The following is a 17,842-nucleotide window of genomic DNA, read 5'->3' as shown; positions in this document are numbered from 1 at the left end:
TACAAGGAGTTTGTATGTCCTCCCCAAGTTTACGTGGATTTCCTCAAGGTACTCAGCTTTCCTCCCACACTCCAAAGACATACTGATAGGAAATTTAGATTGTGAGCCCCAATGTCTGAGTGATGTTAATGTCAGTAGCACGCTATGAAAAACGTTGGCGTAGTAGAAGCTAGCAAATAAAAAAAAAAAATGTATGAATATTGGGGATCTGATCAGTGGGATCCTCAACAATCGGGAGATTTGGGGCCCAAGTCCGGTCATGCACACCAGTCCATTCATTTCAATGGGATGGATGGAGAAGCAATCTTCCATCAGTCTCATGAAAATGAACTGAGTAGCAGTCAAGCATGCACACCACCGCTGCATCACAACAGGGACTTAGGGACCGCTATTCTCAAAATTAGTGAAAGTCCCAGTGGTCAGGACAAAAGAATCTTACAATTATCATCTGTACTTGGATTCGGTGCTAAATGTATTAAAGGGGCAAAACCATTGAAGGAGATATTCCCATTGGTAAAGCGATTATTATACTACTTTTTATATGAGGTGTCGGAGAAGGTTTCTCTGTCAGCATCTCACTGTAGACAAGAATGGACAATACATTTTTTTTTTTATCACACTAACACTTGCGGGAATAGTATTCTTGAACTTACAGGCCTTGTCCCTTAGGAAGACCAAGAACTTCATAGGCATCATCAACGGACATACTTGGAGGCTTTTTCTCCACTTCTCTTTTCCATGCATCCAAAGTGTCCTTCAGAAGTTTCACCTGATAGGTGAAAAAACACAACTAATATTCCCTAGATACACGTGTCATGCAGACATATTCGCAAGAAACGAGAAATTGTAAAAGACAACGTGTTTGTCACTTACCGGATCCTTAATAGGCCAGTTTGGAAATCTTAACGTGTCACAGAAATGTTTCAGGTAGTAGATGTTGCAGAAAAGCTCATTCTCTAGTTGGGGATAGTTGATGACTGGGATGGGACAGTACTGGTAAAGTGCTCTGGTGTTACTCTGGAGTCGTGGGCTGAAGTCGGCTAAGTGGGCAGCAATCTTCTCAATCATGAGTCGCCTGGAAATCATCGACAGAACAACAGTATTAACAGACTGAAAAAATCTGGCAACCAAACATCCACAATTTGTCAGTTATTGGTCTGACTACTTTATGCCAAAGTTGACCACTAAGTGCTAAATCTGAGAAAAGAAGTGTGAATAAGTCTGGTACTTAAAGCTTTAAAGCGATACATACCTCATTTCACTGCTCCAAATAGCTTCCGGGGTATCAAACTCTCCAAGAAAAATCTCTGAAAACCTTTCAGGCTCATAATTTTCAAGATAGCATACCATAGCTTCAGGAAAAATGTGACCAAGGATGCTCCGTTGAAAGATGTCTGTTCCTTTGTTCTGAAACACATTGTTAACACAATGCCTGTGAAATGTAGTTTTATTATCCTAAATAAGTTGTCTCAACTTAGCAAGTTTTACCTATCCACAGAAACAGTGGTAACATGCTGATTGCTAGGAACCACACTGATCCAAAGAACGTGGCTCTGAAGTACCCTTATGAATGGAGAGAAGGCAGTGTTCTTATCATTCAGTTCATGGACTATGGGACTGTACTAGCTATTGCTGAAAGTCCAAAAAACAATAAATAAAGCAATGCAAGCATGCGATGCATCCTTCTATTTAAATGGAGCAGTTCAGAGCCTAGTTCTGGTATCAGACAAGGTCTCAAAGGTGGAACCCCCATCGATGAACAAGTTATCTGCAGATAAGTGAAAGTCAGCGGCTCCTGGGAGAAATAATATTCACTTTCTCCTGTGTGCGACACTTAGCACAGTAACTGGACACCTTCATAAAGCCATCAACCTGCAGATTAAACTGGTATCTGGAGATTGATGGTGCCATCACATCTGTCAGGTTCTCTTTACCTATAGATTTTAGAATTTCTAGACAGTGTCCATACCTCTTCTGATCTGAAGGCTTGTTTAGCATGAGAGTACTTGAGAAATCTAAAAAAAAAAAAAAGGAAATGCAAATGAAGGTTTTACAACATAATATATTTTAGAATCTTATATATAATTGCCTAGAATACTACTTCCTGCAATTTGTGCCAACTTCCGTGGCTTTGTCCTGAGCTAATGTCCGGAGCTAATGTCCGGAGATAAGTGACGTCAACAGTGTCCAGTGTCTGATTGGTTGCCGCCTGCTGCGAGCGACCAATCAGAAACGTGCCGTACTGTGACACACTCCGCCCGCCATTTTGGTGTGATTTTTGAATTTTTACCTCACAGCAAGTTTCTACTGCGTGGAGGCGGGCCCAGTGACGTTGCTCTTCAAGCTCCTGCCGAATTTCAAGTATATATGGATTCTAGACTCCCGATTCTTTAGAATCGGGCTGCCATCTAGTATAATATATTCATTATAAACCTTGGTTACTTCCTTACATAAGCTGCGCAGTAGGTTGTTTTCTACCAACTGAGGCCCTCATTTATCAAAGCAATTTCCCCAGAATTCTGGCATAAATTGCTTTGAGAAGTAACAAACTGTTACCGCACTGTTATCGGAGTTGTGGTAACATTTTGCAACTTTTGTCTCCCAGCTCTACCAAAATGGTTGGAGCTGGGGTGGGACAAAGGCGCGGTGGGGGATTAACATCAGCGCTCCAGCATGCAGAACTTATTTTGGTTTTTTTTAGAAAAGAAAAAAAGTAGGCAAAAGGAAAATAAAAATAAAGCTGGTCTGTGAGCTGCCATACATAGGAGCACTCATTTGGCCCATCGATCCTGTGTTCACTATGAGAGAGCAGTCTCTACACACGTCTGGGCACGGCCTATCTATGGGAGACGGTACAATTGGCAACCTGAAATCGGACATGTTGGATCAACTATTTTGCAGACAATAAATTGGCCAGCGCCCCCATACCCAGACTGTCGACTGTCGATATTGGCGCGTTCAGACGACATTAGTCTAATGTATATGGGGAGCATAGAGATGCAATGACATTGCAAGAAAGCAACTAAAATATAACAAAATGCACTCAGCATAGAAAGAAAAGGTACATACAACCAATAATAACCACACAGCAATTGCAATATGAACCCTGAACACTCAAGAAAAGGATAAAACAAATCATGGGTAATATAACCAAGCTTAAATTTGTCTAATCAGGTCAAATTTAGGGTGCATTTACTACCAGTTACTATTAAACGGTTAAACGACTATTGATGGGCTGCCTGTAAGCCAACAGACTGTCAATTAATAGCCGGTAAATAAATTCAGGCTCGGCATCTATGTGCACAGAAAGATAAGATCATTAATGGAATCGTTCTGTGCATACAATATTGCTTAAACAGGATGATGTGCTGCCGAGAACAATGATTTTTAATCATGCTGAGAAACCATTTCACCTGACGACAAGGCACATGCTTAAAAATCATTTCACCTGACGAACACACATTTTGCTTGTTTGTCGGGTGATTGGCAGCCTGTTTAGACAATTTGATAATCGGCAAACAATCATCCCTAGGAACTCTAGTTCCCGTCTATCGGCCAGTGTAAATGCAAGCTTACAGTTCTGTTCAATGCTTTGATTCTCAAACTAGCCTGATGACCATATAGAGTGAAGACAAAGGTTGGACATCTGGTCGAAGTAGCAATTGTTCAGTGACTCCTTACCTGGCGATAGGAAGCACGTTGGAACCAGTGTACATCATTATAAAGAAGAATACTCCAGTGAGATAGAAACGAGGCAGCTGTGGGTTGTCTTGCATGATGTGATAGAGCAATATGGAAACCTTCTCTACCAGGATGGGGTCAAACGTCAGCAAAAGCTGAGGAATGAAATGGAAACAACTGCATTCAGCCAAGCAGATACACCACAGCAGTGGCCTGAGTGGAAACGTTTCAATGGACGGTGAAAAAAACGTTTAGAGCGAATGAATAATTTCTAAACCATTTTTTTCACCCTTTGATATTTCATGTATAAAAAAAAAATTAAAAGGAAAAAAAGGTAGATGGGGAGAATTCAGCCCAAAACGAAAAAACTTAACTAGGGGTCTGATCATCAGTAATGAAAGATACTGACCTGTGTGATGTGAGGAAGGCAAGTGTTATCTGACAGCAATCTTTTGATTTTAGGAAGCGGTCTTATAATGGCATTGTCTTGGTCCCTAGGGGAATAAAAAAGCAAATTTTAAGTCATCAATCACTGATAACTACTGCGTTTATTAAACCATGCATATTCTACAAAGAAGAAGCTGCCGGCGAAACGCGCGTCGGGGTGAGGGACCACTTCCACCTGGAATACTACCAACACCCTTCATAAAGGTAACTCTACACACAGAGCACAACTCTTCGCAACTCGACCCTTTATTTTTATTTCTGTGATTTGACTTAACAAATTGATTTATACTCTACGGTGGCTCTGTGCTTACTTACACCACAAATTTACTATTAACCAAAATGAATTAGATTAATTATGGAAGCAGGCCCAGGCAGGACTGTGGATTTAGTGCCCAAAACTGACAGCATTATAGCTCTGCATTAGACCCGCTGGTGTGAAAAATGACCCAAGTTGGAATATAAACTAGAAAGAATGTATGACATTACTTACCTGCTGGGAAAGTATCCACACATGGTTATAAGCATATTTAAGATAAGGGTGGCCAAATCTGTTTCATTCAGAACAGCTTGTCCACTTGCTAGCAAACACCATTTTAATTGAGGAATGACTTGCAGTGGGCGCCAGCCATCCATACCCTGGGCCCAGCAGCGAGTTTTGGTGCTTAACACTCCATTGGCCCAGAATTCTTGCATCTAACACAGAAAAAAACAAGTATGAAATTCAAACTGATTCCAAAAGTGCATTAAATGCACAATTTCAGGAAGCAGGGCATGTCTCCTAAGTATTATGTCCAATTTAGGACTTATTTCATATCACGTTGCAGATCATTTTAGTTGAAAAAACAAACAAGAAAAAACATGTATGTGAAGCACAAACATTATAACTAGTGATGAGCAAACGTGCTCGGATAAGGTGTTATCCTAGCAGGTTCGTGTGCTAATAGAGCATCTTCGGCGTGCTCGAAAAATATGTTTGAGTCCCCGCGGCTACTGAACAGGCACGAGACATGTAGCCACAGTGACTCAAACATACAGTATCTTCAGTGTGCTCAAAAACTATTAGCACACGAGCATACTCTAATAACACCTTGTCCGAGCACGCTCGCTCATTACTAATTATGACCCATAATAAGTGCTCACTTGCAAATTTACCTCCACAAAGCTGTACGGACCACTCCTTTCCTTGTCAGCATTGCCAAAATACCACTCCTTCTCACTTTCCCTCTTCATATCAGGAGATGCTTCAATGACGTTGCTCTAAAAAAGAAATCAGATATACAATCTTGCAGACTTGCATAATTAACACATTAGTGACAGAGCCAAATTTTTTAAACCTGACCAGTGTCATTTTATGTGGTAATAACTCTGGAATTCTTCAACAAATCCCAGTGATTTTGAGATTGTTGTTTCGCGACACATACTTTATTATAGTGGTAAATTTAGGTTGATATGTTTTGTGTTTATTTAAAAAATATCAGAAATTTGAGAAAAATGTAAAAAAAAAATAGCAATTTTCAAACTTTGAATGATTATTCCTTTAATCTAGATAGTCATTCTACAGAAAAACATTAATAAATACTATTTCCCACATGTCTGCTTTACATCAGCACCATTTGTAAAATGTTATTTTGTTTTGTTAGCATTTTAGGAAATTTAAAAAATGTAGCAGTAATTTTTAATTTTTTCAAGGAAATTTACAAAATTTATTTTTTAGGGACTTATCCATGTGTGAAGTGACTTTAGGGGTCCTATATATTGGGAAACCCTCAAAAGTGATACCATTTTAAAAACAGACTGAAAACTGCTGTCAGGTAGTTTATTAACCCTTCAAGTGCATTTCAGGAATCAATGCAAAGTGGCATGACAGAAATGAAAATATGTATTTTTACCACCTAAATGCCTCTAACTTCTGAACAGATTACTAGAGCTGTCAGATTAAAGGCCGCTTATTTGGTCATGAATTGCCATCGCAAACATCAGGACCACATAATCATGATCTGAGGGCACAAACTGGGGTAAAGAGGAAGCGCCCACACTCTTATGATGTAGTCACTATTGACAGCAGCATCTACGCCAGGTGTGGGGAATCTTTATTCTACCAAGGGCCATTTAGATATTTATACCATCCTTCGGGGGCCGTACAAACTCCGCCCACAAAGTGCATCCTGACTGGCACTGGGGTCAGGACGTAATCTTTCATTGCATGCCCTTCAGTGTTCAGTAGTGAACACTGTGTGTGTGTGCTAACAGAGCAAGAAGAAATTCATGAGCTGGTTGTAATCAAAATACAGCTTCCTGCTTAAGAATGCGGTCCCTGAGAATCTGCCCGGGGGCCTGATAAAAGGTCATCGAGGGCCGTAAATGGGCCTGGGGTTCCGCACCCCTGATCTAAGAACTAATCTCCCAATATCTTCCCTTACGTAATCTTCGATCCTCCCAAGACCTCCTACTCTCCTCCACACTTATTCGTTCCTCACACAACCGCCTCCAAGATATCTCCCGAATATCCCCATCCTCTGGAATTCCATGCCTTAACACAGGGGTCCCCAACTCCAGGCCTCGAGGGCCGCCAACAGTGCAGGTTTTCAGGATTTCTTTAGTATTGCATCGGTGGTAATGTGATCATCTGCACAGGTGATGATTCCAACCCCTGTGCAATACTAAGGAAATCCTGAAAACCTGCACTGTTGGCGGCCCTCGAGGCCTGGAGTTGGGGACCACTGCCTTAACACGTCCGATTATCCACCACCCTCGGATCCTTCAGACGGAACCTGAAAACCCATCTCTTCAGGAAAGCCTACAGCCTACAATAACCAAGCAGCCGCCTCACCGCCGCCAGAGCCGCCGCCTCACCCCTACCTTCTGTCTCTTCCCCACTATCCCACAGAATGTAAGTCAATAAGGACAGGGTCCTCTCCCCTCTGTATCAGTCCGTCACTGTAAACCTGTTTACTGTAAAGTATGTAACCCCTTTCTCATGTACAGCATCATGGAATTAATGGTGCTATATAAATAAAAAATAATAATAATAATCATCTAAGGAGTTAAACAGATTTAGAAGGTGCAAACACGGATCGTGGCTGATACAGCAAGTTTCCAGCTATAGGGGACAGCCGACAGCTGCTGGATTGTCGACACCCTGTATGGGGAGGCTATACTCTTATATCTCAGGTCAGTAAAACGACTTATTGGCGGTCATTAAGAGGTTAATACAAAACTGCTTTGAATACCCTCTCACTATTAATACAAACGCGCTGGCGAATACACACGCAGTGTACAGATACACAATATATAGACCGAAACAAAAACCCCACAGCATCATCTCAGAATTGGTCATTCAGTTTTACATAGAGGTTGCCAAAGACAGATATTAGATTAAGGTGGTGGTTTTATAAAGCCAACCCGTATGCCGTACCACTACATATGGACACTATGGATGGGGGTTTGGGGTCTGCTTCTATGAGCCACAAAGAAGTATAGCTCAATACAAACTAACCCCATTCTGGTGGACTCCAGCCCATGTAACGTTTCTGGAGATAAATCAGCTAGTTACCAAGTTTCCCCTAGTCAATAGGCCATGTATCTATATTGTCTGACACGGTCAGCACCGATCACAATGTGAAGTTACATGGCCTTCCAGTTGTCAATTCTTTCATCAATTTCCAGAAAGAACAACAGGAACGGCCCAAAACAGAACTATAAAATTGTTAATACAGACATATTTAGAGAGCACACAGATCCACTCAGTTTACAAGAACATTACTTTTGGATGATATTAGTGTTAAAGATATTGCCTGAGGTTAGGAACAGCCGCACTCTTGTCCATGTAGGTGCTATTGCAGCTCAGCTCCATACACATTTATACAAGTTTAAAAAGGCTACAATTAGAGAAACCTTCTCAGTCCAACCCACCTGAAGTGGAACCGTGGCTCTGCTGGTGTGAAGATGCGCTAAGGTAAGAAGATCAACCAGGATCCTAACTCCATTGGAGTCCATAACATCTTTCACATTTTTCTAGAAAACAAATATCATTTTAAACCAGTCCAAACAAAAACAAAATAGCAAGTTGTAGAATTTCAAATACCACCCAACTTTTGAGCTACCCACCTTATTAAGAATCAGCTTGTTTAAAAATAAGATGAGCCTGTCCCTTTCCAGTCTGTCAGTGCACTGAGAAGAGAAGAGAGAAAAAAAACCCATGTAAAGACGGGTTACAAAGATAAGTCTGGTGTTCCTCTGCATGATTCAGGAATTCCTGCAGTGGGAAAACTCATCTAAGCTCTAGATTTCAATTAGTGATATAAACACATTTCATTTATTTTTCTCAATTATATAGCGCCATTAATTATGCAGCACTTTACAGACATCATCGCTGTCCCCGATGGGGCTCACAATCTACATTCCCTATCAGTATGTCTTTGGAGTGTGGGAGAAAACCAGGGAACCCAGAGGAAACCGCGCAATAATCCGCGAGTATAATCGAACCTCTTTCTAATCTTTCAGGATACATCGGGGGCTTATCTATAGCATTCCAGAATGCTGTAGATAAGCCCCTGATACTGGTGGGCTTAGCTCATCTTCAATTTGGGGGTGACAGATTCCCTTTAAAGGGAACCTGTCACCCCCCCTAGGCGTTTTTAAGTAAAAGAGCCACCTTCTGCAGCACTAAGGCTGCATTCTGTGAAGGTGGCTCTTCTGGTTGTGCTCCCTACTAACGCTGCAATATTAAGTTTTATAATTTTTGGCCCCATACCTGTATTTTCTCCGGGGGGCCATGTCTTATCCCCCAGACTCAACCGCCTCCCAGCCGTTAGTCAGCCCCTCAGGGCGCTGGGCGCCACCTCCTCTGTCTGTATGCACATACCCGACGCCTGCGCTGTGCTCTCATTTTTCTGTCATGCGCTGTGTGCGCTGCCCTGCAAGTCCCATCAGCTGATCTAGTGATCCCGCCCCGCAGTGTGTTCTGATGTATTCACACTGCGGGGCTGGGTATCTGGCGCATGTGCAGTAAGTCTCTGCGGCTGTCCCCATCTCCCTCCGCCTCTTTCCTCCAGTATGATACTACTCATCTGCTCTGGGAGGCGGTTGAGTCCGGGGGGAAAGACGTGCCCCCCCGGACAGAATACAGGTATGGTGCGAAAATTATAAAACTTAATATTGCAGCGTTAGCAGGGAGCACAAAGAGAAGAGCCACCTTCAGAATGCAGCCTTAGTGTTGCAGAAGGTGGCTCTTTTACTTAAAAACGCCCGGAGGGGGTGACAGGTTCCCTTTAACATAGTTTTCAAAGAGTGTGTGTGTGTCCATAGCGTCCAATCATATCACATCTTTCATTTTACCACAACAGTATAAGAAATTAAAGCTGTGCTGTGATTCGTTGTTATGGGCATTAAAGACAAACTTTTTTTTGTCTTGTGGAATCGATTCAGGGGACAGGTGCACTGTATCGCCTCTTGCATAGGCGGAAAGAAAGGGCAGAAGAAACCCTCTGATAAGAAATGATTGAATACTTTTAGTAAGTTAGGAAGCAGCATATTACTGTAGTGTTTATAGACCTCAGCTGGGATCCCATCTACTCCAGAAGCTGTATCTCCTGGCATCTCTGAGAAGGCTTTTTCTAATTCCTCCAAAAGTAAAGGTCTATCTAGCAAACATTTATCTTCTTCAGGCAATGAGGGCAGTTTGGCTATTTCCAGAAATTTCCAGTTATCTCCTTTGGAAGATTGAGTCTTTGAGGAGTATTAAAGATTCATAAAATGAGAATAAAACTTCTAAAATCTCACCTGTAAAAAATTTACCAAGACACCATTATCCGAATATAGACTATAAATTTGAGAGGATGTGATTAGCGATAACAAATGCCCCACTCTTTCCCGTTCCTCAAAAAAGCCTACTTTTTGAAAGGCCCTTTCCGGTTCAGTTTTTTTTTTTTATAAAAGTGTTTGATTAAGCAAGTGTTTGTGCTTCCTTTAACTGGTTTGGGGTGGAGGATGACAGACTTTCAACCAAATAAATGTCAGCATTTCTGAGTTCTTCGAAAACCACCTGATCTGCCTTTTTGGTTTTCATTTTACTCCCAGCTATCTCTTTAATGAATAGACCCCGGAAATAAGCTTTCATGGATTCCTACACCACCAAAGTAGACAATGTCCAATCAATACATTTCCTGAATGTGGCGATATCAAATATGTGCATTTTTCTTTTTTTTTTTTTATTGTTTTATTTTGAATGGGGGGGGGGGGGGCGGGGGATTTAAATTTTTGTAATTTTTTTGTTTTAAAATATTTTTTTTACTTTTTACTTACTTCAATAGTCTACAAGCTGCGATCATCAGATCGCCCGTGCTACACACTGCTGGGCTTCCGATAAAACGTGTAGCTAAAATGATCACTTACTATGAGTGCCGACCACACTACAACGCTCAGCTATCCGGCAATGACAACCACACGGGTCTCCTGCAGACCCCAGATTGTCATGCCAACCCATCAGCGACGTGCGGTCATGTGACACGGGCGCCGATGGGAGGCGCTTGTGACGCGCTTCTGATGTGATCCTGTTAAATGCCATTGTCCAGAAATTGACAGCCATATTTAGCATGTTAACAGCCGCTGGTAGATTGCGATTCAACCAGCGGATGTTAGGGGCATGTGTCAGCTAATGAAGTCAGCTGACATGAAGCTTGGACCAATTAAGCAGTTTGTGAAAGCTCTATTGAAAGATGGAGAAAATGTTAGGTACCTGTGTACCAATTTGCAGGGACTGTCAGAAGCAAAACCGAAGGAAGACATTTTTGTGAGTCCGCATTTTACAGAAACTCATGAGGAACGATGTGATCAAAACAAAAATAGAAGCTGTTGAGAAACGTTTCAAAGCCTTGGGTTGTCTCATGAATTTGAAGCTACATTTTTTACATTCTCATTTGGACTACTCTCCTGAAAATCTTGGTGCGGTTTGTGAAGAGCAAGCAAAAAGATTTAATCAGGATATCCAGCAGATGGAAAGAAGATACCAAGGAGATGGAATGTGAACATGATGGGGGACTACTGCTGGATACTTCGCAGAGAAGATCCGCAGGTCTTCTATAAGAGAAAATGTATCAAGAGAAGCATTGAAGAGAAGAGGAAAAGGAGCGAGAATTAATTTCCAATAAAGTAGCAAAACGAATGTTCAATAAATCTCTCTATATAATATGGTGTACATTTTTGGCTACAATAAAGATTTTTCTTCCTCTTCCTCGCCAGTACGTAATTTCACGCACGTTTCGCGCAAATTCCAAAAGTGATGGATACAAAATGTGTGTTTTTTTAATCAAGGCATAAGAAAACATAACAACCAGCCATTGGATTTGAAACAATTTTTAGAAACCTAAATCTTGCATACCTGTGTATCCTGCACCTTATATGCATTCTCTCTATAGCTTTCAATACAATACAGTGTAAATTAGAAGCTTACAGTGGGGACAATCTGACAAACAATGCTCCAAAAAAGATAAACCCCAGAAACATGAATGAATAAGACAGTATTGCCAATTGTGCTTATATAATATAGTAATTAAACAGCTGATACCCTATCAAGCATTCCGACAATGTACTTGGTATCTGTAAATGGTCCTATTTCTTCATGGCACCGGCCATACACAATTGCCAGGGCTTGTAAACATAAACACTTCATGTTCACTTTTGGAGTCAGGAGGAATCGATGGTACAGTTCATTGAAGAAATCATACCTATGAAACAAATGAAGTTAAGTAAGATGGGCCCCAAACACTGTGAAATACCTAAAAAAAAAAAAAACACAACAAGTACTCACCCTCCCGGAGCCCAGCGCTAGTTCTCCGCCACTGCTCTGGTCTCAGTATTTTGGTTGCAGTGGTGATTAGCATGCATTAATCGCTGAGGTCAGCGGCTGTGCCAAGGCAGATGGCATGAGCTGCTGAGCTCTGTGACTGGCTACTGCGGTGATGCGCACCGCTGATGTGATGCCACCACTGTACCCAGAACACTGAAACGGGAGCATGGTGGAGAACTAGCGCTGGACCTAGGCAGGGTAACTGTGTAACTGCTGTGCTTGTCGTTTTAGGTATTTTGCAGGGTTGGAGGTCCACTTTCCTGAAAGTAGACAACCACACCTTTAAACTGATACAGCAGATTAAAACAAAGCAGCAGACAATACACTACATAATAAATGGTTTCTTACGATTGCTTTATCACACTGTTCTCCTCATTCTCATCTTCCTCCAACAGCAATCGAAGGTAGTAGTCTCCTATTTTTATCTCATCAGCCAGACATTCGTATTTCACCTTCAATAAAGGATAGAAAGCATGGAAGATCAATAGAGGGCTAAGGAGACACTGTCATCTTCCGATACCCTAGGAAGGCTTTGTACACATTGACCCCTACACGCAATGTAAAACATACTCTAAGCTCCAAGCTTGAGTATATATAAAAATCAATCGGCATCGATATAGCGCAGTACATAAGTACATGTGTTCCATCAGGGAGGCTACAGCATGCTTGCCTTTAAAGGGACTGTCAGCACTGAATGACTGCTCAAACCAAGCACAAGCACTCGGTGCACCATGGTGTGGCTAAACATTAACTTCATGTTCTCACCTACTTGTTTTTAATCTATCTCCACCCTTCTCTTGCTCTATCAAGGCAAAGCTATTAATCAAAAAAGGGGGATGGAGTGAGGGGGAGAGGGCGCTGAGGTATACTTACCTAGTCCCAGCGATCCTGGCGCTCCCCCTGCCCTCCCACGGTCTCCTGTGCTGCAGCTTCTTCCCCTCTTCACTGGTCACGTGGGACCGCTCATTAGAGAAATGAATAAGCGGCTCCACCTCCCATAGGGGTGGAGCCGCCTATTCATTTCTCTAATCAGCGGTGTCGGTGACCGCTGATAAAGGAAGAGGCTGCGGCACAGAAGACGGCAGGGGGAGCCGGACGTCGGGACCAGGTAAGTATGTAATATTCACCTGTCCGCGTTCCAGCCGCCGCTCTGTCTTCCCGGCGTCTATCTGCGCTCTGACTGTTCAGGTCAGAGGGCGCGATGACGCATATAGTGTGCGCGGCGCCCTCTGCCTGATCAGTCAGAGCGGAGAGACGCCGTGACTGGACGCTGGGAGCTGCAATCAAGAAAGGTGAGTATGGCTTTTTTTTTTTATTGCAGCAGCGGCACAGATTTATACCGAGCATATATGGAGCAGTATGAACGGTGCAGAGCACTATATGGGGCAGATATGGAGCAATATGAACAGTGCAGAGCACTATATGGGGCAGTATGAACGGTGCAGAGCACTATATGGGGCAGATATGGGGCAATATAAACAGTGCAGAGCACTATATGGGGCAGATATGGAGCAGTATGAACAGTGCAGAGCACTATATGGGGCAGATATGGGGCAGATATGGGGCAATATGAACAGTGCAGAGCACTATATGGGGCAGATATGGAGCAGTATGAACGGTGCAGAGCACTATATGGGGCAGATATGGAGCAGTATGAACGGTGTAGAGCACGATATGGGGCAGATATGGGGCAGATATGGGGCAGTATGAACAGTGCAGAGCACTATATGGGGCAGATATGGGGCAATATGAACAGTGCAGAGCACTATATGGGGCAGATATGGGGCAATATGAACAGTGCAGAGCACTATATGGGGCAGATATGGGGCAATATGAACAGTGCAGAGCACTATATGGGGCAGATATGGAGCAATATGAACAGTGCAGAGCACTATATGGGGCAGATATGGGGCAATATGAACAGTGCAGAGCACTATATGGGGCAATATGAACGGTGCAGAGCACTATATGGGGCAGATATGGAGCAATATGAACAGTGCAGAGCACTATATGGGGCAGATATGGGGCAATATGAACAGTGCAGAGCACTATATGGGGCAGATATGGGGCAATATGAACAGTGCAGAGCACTATATGGGGCAGATATGGAGCAGTATGAACGGTGCAGAGCACTATATGGGGCAGATATGGGGCAGTATGAACGGTGCAGAGCACTATATGGGGCAGATATGGGGCAGTATGAACGGTGCAGAGCACTATATGGGGCAGATATGGGGCAATATGAACAGTGCAGATCACTATATGGGGCAGATATGGGGCAATATGAACAGTGCAGAGCACTATATGGGGCAGATATGGGGCAATATGAACAGTGCAGAGCACTATATGGGGCAGATATGGGGCAATATGAACAGTGCAGAGCACTATATGGGGCAGATATGGGGCAATATGAACAGTGCAGAGCACTATATGGGGCAGATATGGGGCAATATGAACAGTGCAGAGCACTATATGGGGCAGATATGGGGCAATATGAACAGTGCAGAGCACTATATGGGGCAGATATGGGGCAATATGAACAGTGCAGAGCACTATATGGGGCAGATATGGGGCAATATGAACGGTGCAGAGCACTATATGGGGCAGATATGGGGCAATATGAACAGTGCAGAGCACTATATGGGGCAGATATGGGGCAATATGAACAGTGCAGAGCACTATATGGGGCAGATATGGGGCAATATGAACAGTGCAGAGCACTATATGGGGCAGATATGGGGCAATATGAACAGTGCAGAGCACTATATGGGGCAGATATGGGGCAATATGAACGGTGCAGAGCACTATATGGCAGAGCTATGGGGAAATATGAACGGTGCAGAGCACTATATGGCAGAGCTATGGGGAAATATGAACGGTGCAGAGCACTATATGGCACAGCTATGGGGCAATAATGATCTATTTTTATTTTTGAAATTCACCGGTAAATGCTGCATTTCCACCCTAGGCTTATACTCGAGTCAATAAGTTTTCCCAGTTTTTTGTGGCAAAATTAGGGGGGTCGGCTTATACTCGGGTCGGCTTATACTCGAGTATATACGGTAGGTGGGAAGATGTAGTTAACTATTTGGCCCCACCATGATACACTGAGTGCAGGTACTTTTTGGTTTTAACAGAGACAGGTGCTGACAGAGTCCCTTTAAAAGTGACAGATCTGCTGGAGTAGACTGCATATAAATGGACGCATGAACACTGTCAAAAAAGAAAACTTATTAACATTCTACTTTCTAACTACGGTATATAAAGTGGAGAACATGCCTATAACCAAGCTTCTCTCTACTTCATACAAGTTCAAATATTGGTTCCTCATTTATCACATCACACGTTCATCCCATTAAATCTCTGGAGAATTGTTTTACTTTATTTGTAAACCTGTATTTAATCTGACATGGAAAATAAACATTTGTGGTTCCATTGAAAACATGAAATCAAATGATTAAAATCCAACTAAATACTGATGATTAGGTTTGTTTTCCATAATGAAATTTTTCAATTTGTAGCCAGAAATCTTACAAAATGACAACAGAAAGTGCAGCCATATTGGTTGTCACCTTTAAATTACCTTCTCGGCAAGTGAAGGACAATTGTCCTGTTGCTTCGTACTAAAGACTGGAGAAACTACAAGCTAATTACAAGTTCATGGGAAGTAAACTCAAAAGGGACCAACTAATATGGCTGAGCTTTCCATAGTAACAGGTATAAAAACGCCAATATCTCAGTAAGAAAAAAACCTGATCCTGCAGCTCACACTTTGTCTCCCTAATTCATGCCCAATGTTATGTTTAAGATGGAAATCCTCTTTGGCAATTGAGTTTATCGTACAACTGTTAGTTAAGAAAGGCTCAAGACAATAGAGGCCCCCATACACTTTAGACTAACTCTGGCCACACCCACCAAAAATGGACTAAAAACCACGGCACTCCATAGTTGCAGTGAAGAAAATTTGAATGGGGCCCCCAACAGGTCATGGTCAGGGCTTGATTTCAGACTGCCGATCCTTTTGTTCTCAGAGATAAGCCGCCACTAGAGGAGTCTTGCAGCAGATCTCTCATAGAGAACACCGGAGCGCTCATCCGCGTATGCACTCCCGTGTATGGGAGAATCAGGCGGGATGACGATCAGATAAATCATCATTCAACCTACTGCCATTTAAAGTCTATGGGGGGATAAATATGTATTGGTTTATTCTACAAGATAACTGAACAGGTGGTAGTCTTTTCCTAAATAACAAATAGACAAATAGTTGCTTAAAGAGAATCTATCACCAGGTTTTTCCTGCCCCATATCACAGCGGCATAAAGTAGGGGCACAAATCCTGATTTTAACTCTGGGTCACTTATAAAGCTTTTGGCTGTAGTTTTGATAAAAAACTTATTGCATCTCTGATAGTCTTCTCAGTACTAAGTCTCTGCTATGTAGTCATCAATATTCATGAGCTCTGGCGATTTATTGGCAGATTTTGACCTCTGCACAGTGAAGGCAGAAACCGGTCAATGAATAATGCTATGCGGGTAGGTTAGACTGTGCTCATCACTGAGAAGACTAGCAGATCTGCAATAGGTAAAACAGTGATTTTACTCAAAATACTGCAACAAGACAAGTAAGTGACACATAGCTGGAATCAGGGTCCCAGTCACTATGAGACTGAAAGACTGAACCTGCTGACAGATTCCCTTTACAAACTCACTGGTGGCTTTCTGTGATGCGGCTGTCATTGCTGAGACTCAGAGGATGCCAGCAATACCTCAAACTCCTGATGATTCCATGAGATCACTGTTGAGCTTCCAAGCTCTCGGTCAACATTAAATGCTCGCATTTCAGCTTCAAGCGTGTCTCTCAACTCCTCCCTTGTCTTAAAGTTCCAGATCAAGTTCGATCGAGCATGATCCTGGTGAAATCTTCAAACATACAAGCAATAACAAGCAATTAAAATGTGAATTAATGCAAAGGAAAAATGTGTGATCGTTTATGAAAATTATAAATAAAGTAGAAAATGTTTTGTTGAAGTAGTCTTGGGTCTTATTCTACAATTCAGTTACATAGGAGCGAGGAGTGTAGACGTTGGCTCCAGCAGTGAGGTTTTATATGAAATCTCTCATATTTTAGTTTTCTGGTTCTTCTCTGAAGCATAGCATTTCTTCCATTGCAGGGGTTTACATAAAATAAGCTTTGGTGTATGAAGGAAATTCAAATGTAAATGATGAATCAAAAATAATACAATATTAAGAGTCACACATGAAAACTCATGCATATATTTTTCTGTTTTAATTTGACAAACTATTGGTTTTGTGATTTTTTTGTGCCTTTCACCTGTAGTAAAAAAGATCCCAATTGGCCTCTATCTTTATCCGTTGTCGCCGTTTTCGAAGGATGACAGGTTTTTGGTTTATATTCTGCAATCATAAAAGCAAATATTTATTTAAAACTTGTTTAGCAAGCATATTTCTGCAATTAAAAGGGTTTTGAACATCTCAAAACAACATGGTGAATGATCCATAGGTCCCCACTCATGTTAGCTCTATGTCTTTGAACAGGATAATCTGTACATGTACCATAGTCTTAATCACACCATGAACACATCAGATACACCACAATGATACACAGCACACTAACATCTGCTTAACAAGTGGCTATACGGCCAAGAAGGACAGCAGCAGTCTAAGACATCAGTAGATTGAAGATTTGGGAAACTGGAAAGATAGCCAAAAGATCAATAGGAGTCTGCTATAAAGTGTAGAAAATACTGTAGTTTTATATACTCACTAGAATTCATTACACCTAATTTGAAACTGTGGTGGACATATAAAGAGACTGCTGTACACCAAATACAGATATTGCCAGCAGCTA

At 42.1% G+C, this 17,842-nt stretch overlaps 1 protein-coding gene across 4 annotated transcripts in view; it reads right to left on the bottom strand.

The window, feature by feature from the left end:
- Positions 1-17,842, bottom strand: part of DNAJC13 (DnaJ heat shock protein family (Hsp40) member C13) — a 248,732-nt gene that overhangs the window by 55,744 nt on the left and 175,146 nt on the right. For all 4 annotated transcript variants that reach the window (XM_069730085.1, XM_069730086.1, XM_069730087.1 and 1 more), the window contains 14 exons: positions 17,306-17,388; positions 16,740-16,893; positions 12,323-12,426; positions 11,693-11,852; positions 8,236-8,298; positions 8,041-8,142; positions 5,281-5,385; positions 4,619-4,821; positions 4,091-4,175; positions 3,682-3,836; positions 1,970-2,015; positions 1,253-1,407; positions 874-1,075; positions 654-769 (listed from right to left, as the gene is read on the bottom strand). In XM_069730085.1, the coding sequence (XP_069586186.1) occupies positions 654-769; positions 874-1,075; positions 1,253-1,407; positions 1,970-2,015; positions 3,682-3,836; positions 4,091-4,175; positions 4,619-4,821; positions 5,281-5,385; positions 8,041-8,142; positions 8,236-8,298; positions 11,693-11,852; positions 12,323-12,426; positions 16,740-16,893; positions 17,306-17,388 (1,733 nt within the window). The remainder of the gene's footprint in view (positions 1-653; positions 770-873; positions 1,076-1,252; positions 1,408-1,969; positions 2,016-3,681; positions 3,837-4,090; positions 4,176-4,618; positions 4,822-5,280; positions 5,386-8,040; positions 8,143-8,235; positions 8,299-11,692; positions 11,853-12,322; positions 12,427-16,739; positions 16,894-17,305; positions 17,389-17,842) is intronic.

The sequence above is a fragment of the Ranitomeya imitator genome, chromosome 6 (genome assembly GCF_032444005.1).
Source record: "Ranitomeya imitator isolate aRanImi1 chromosome 6, aRanImi1.pri, whole genome shotgun sequence".
Lineage (NCBI taxonomy): Eukaryota > Metazoa > Chordata > Amphibia > Anura > Dendrobatidae > Ranitomeya > Ranitomeya imitator.
The sequence above is the reverse complement of the archived record's forward strand: the minus strand, read 5'-3'. Positions and strand labels throughout refer to the sequence as shown.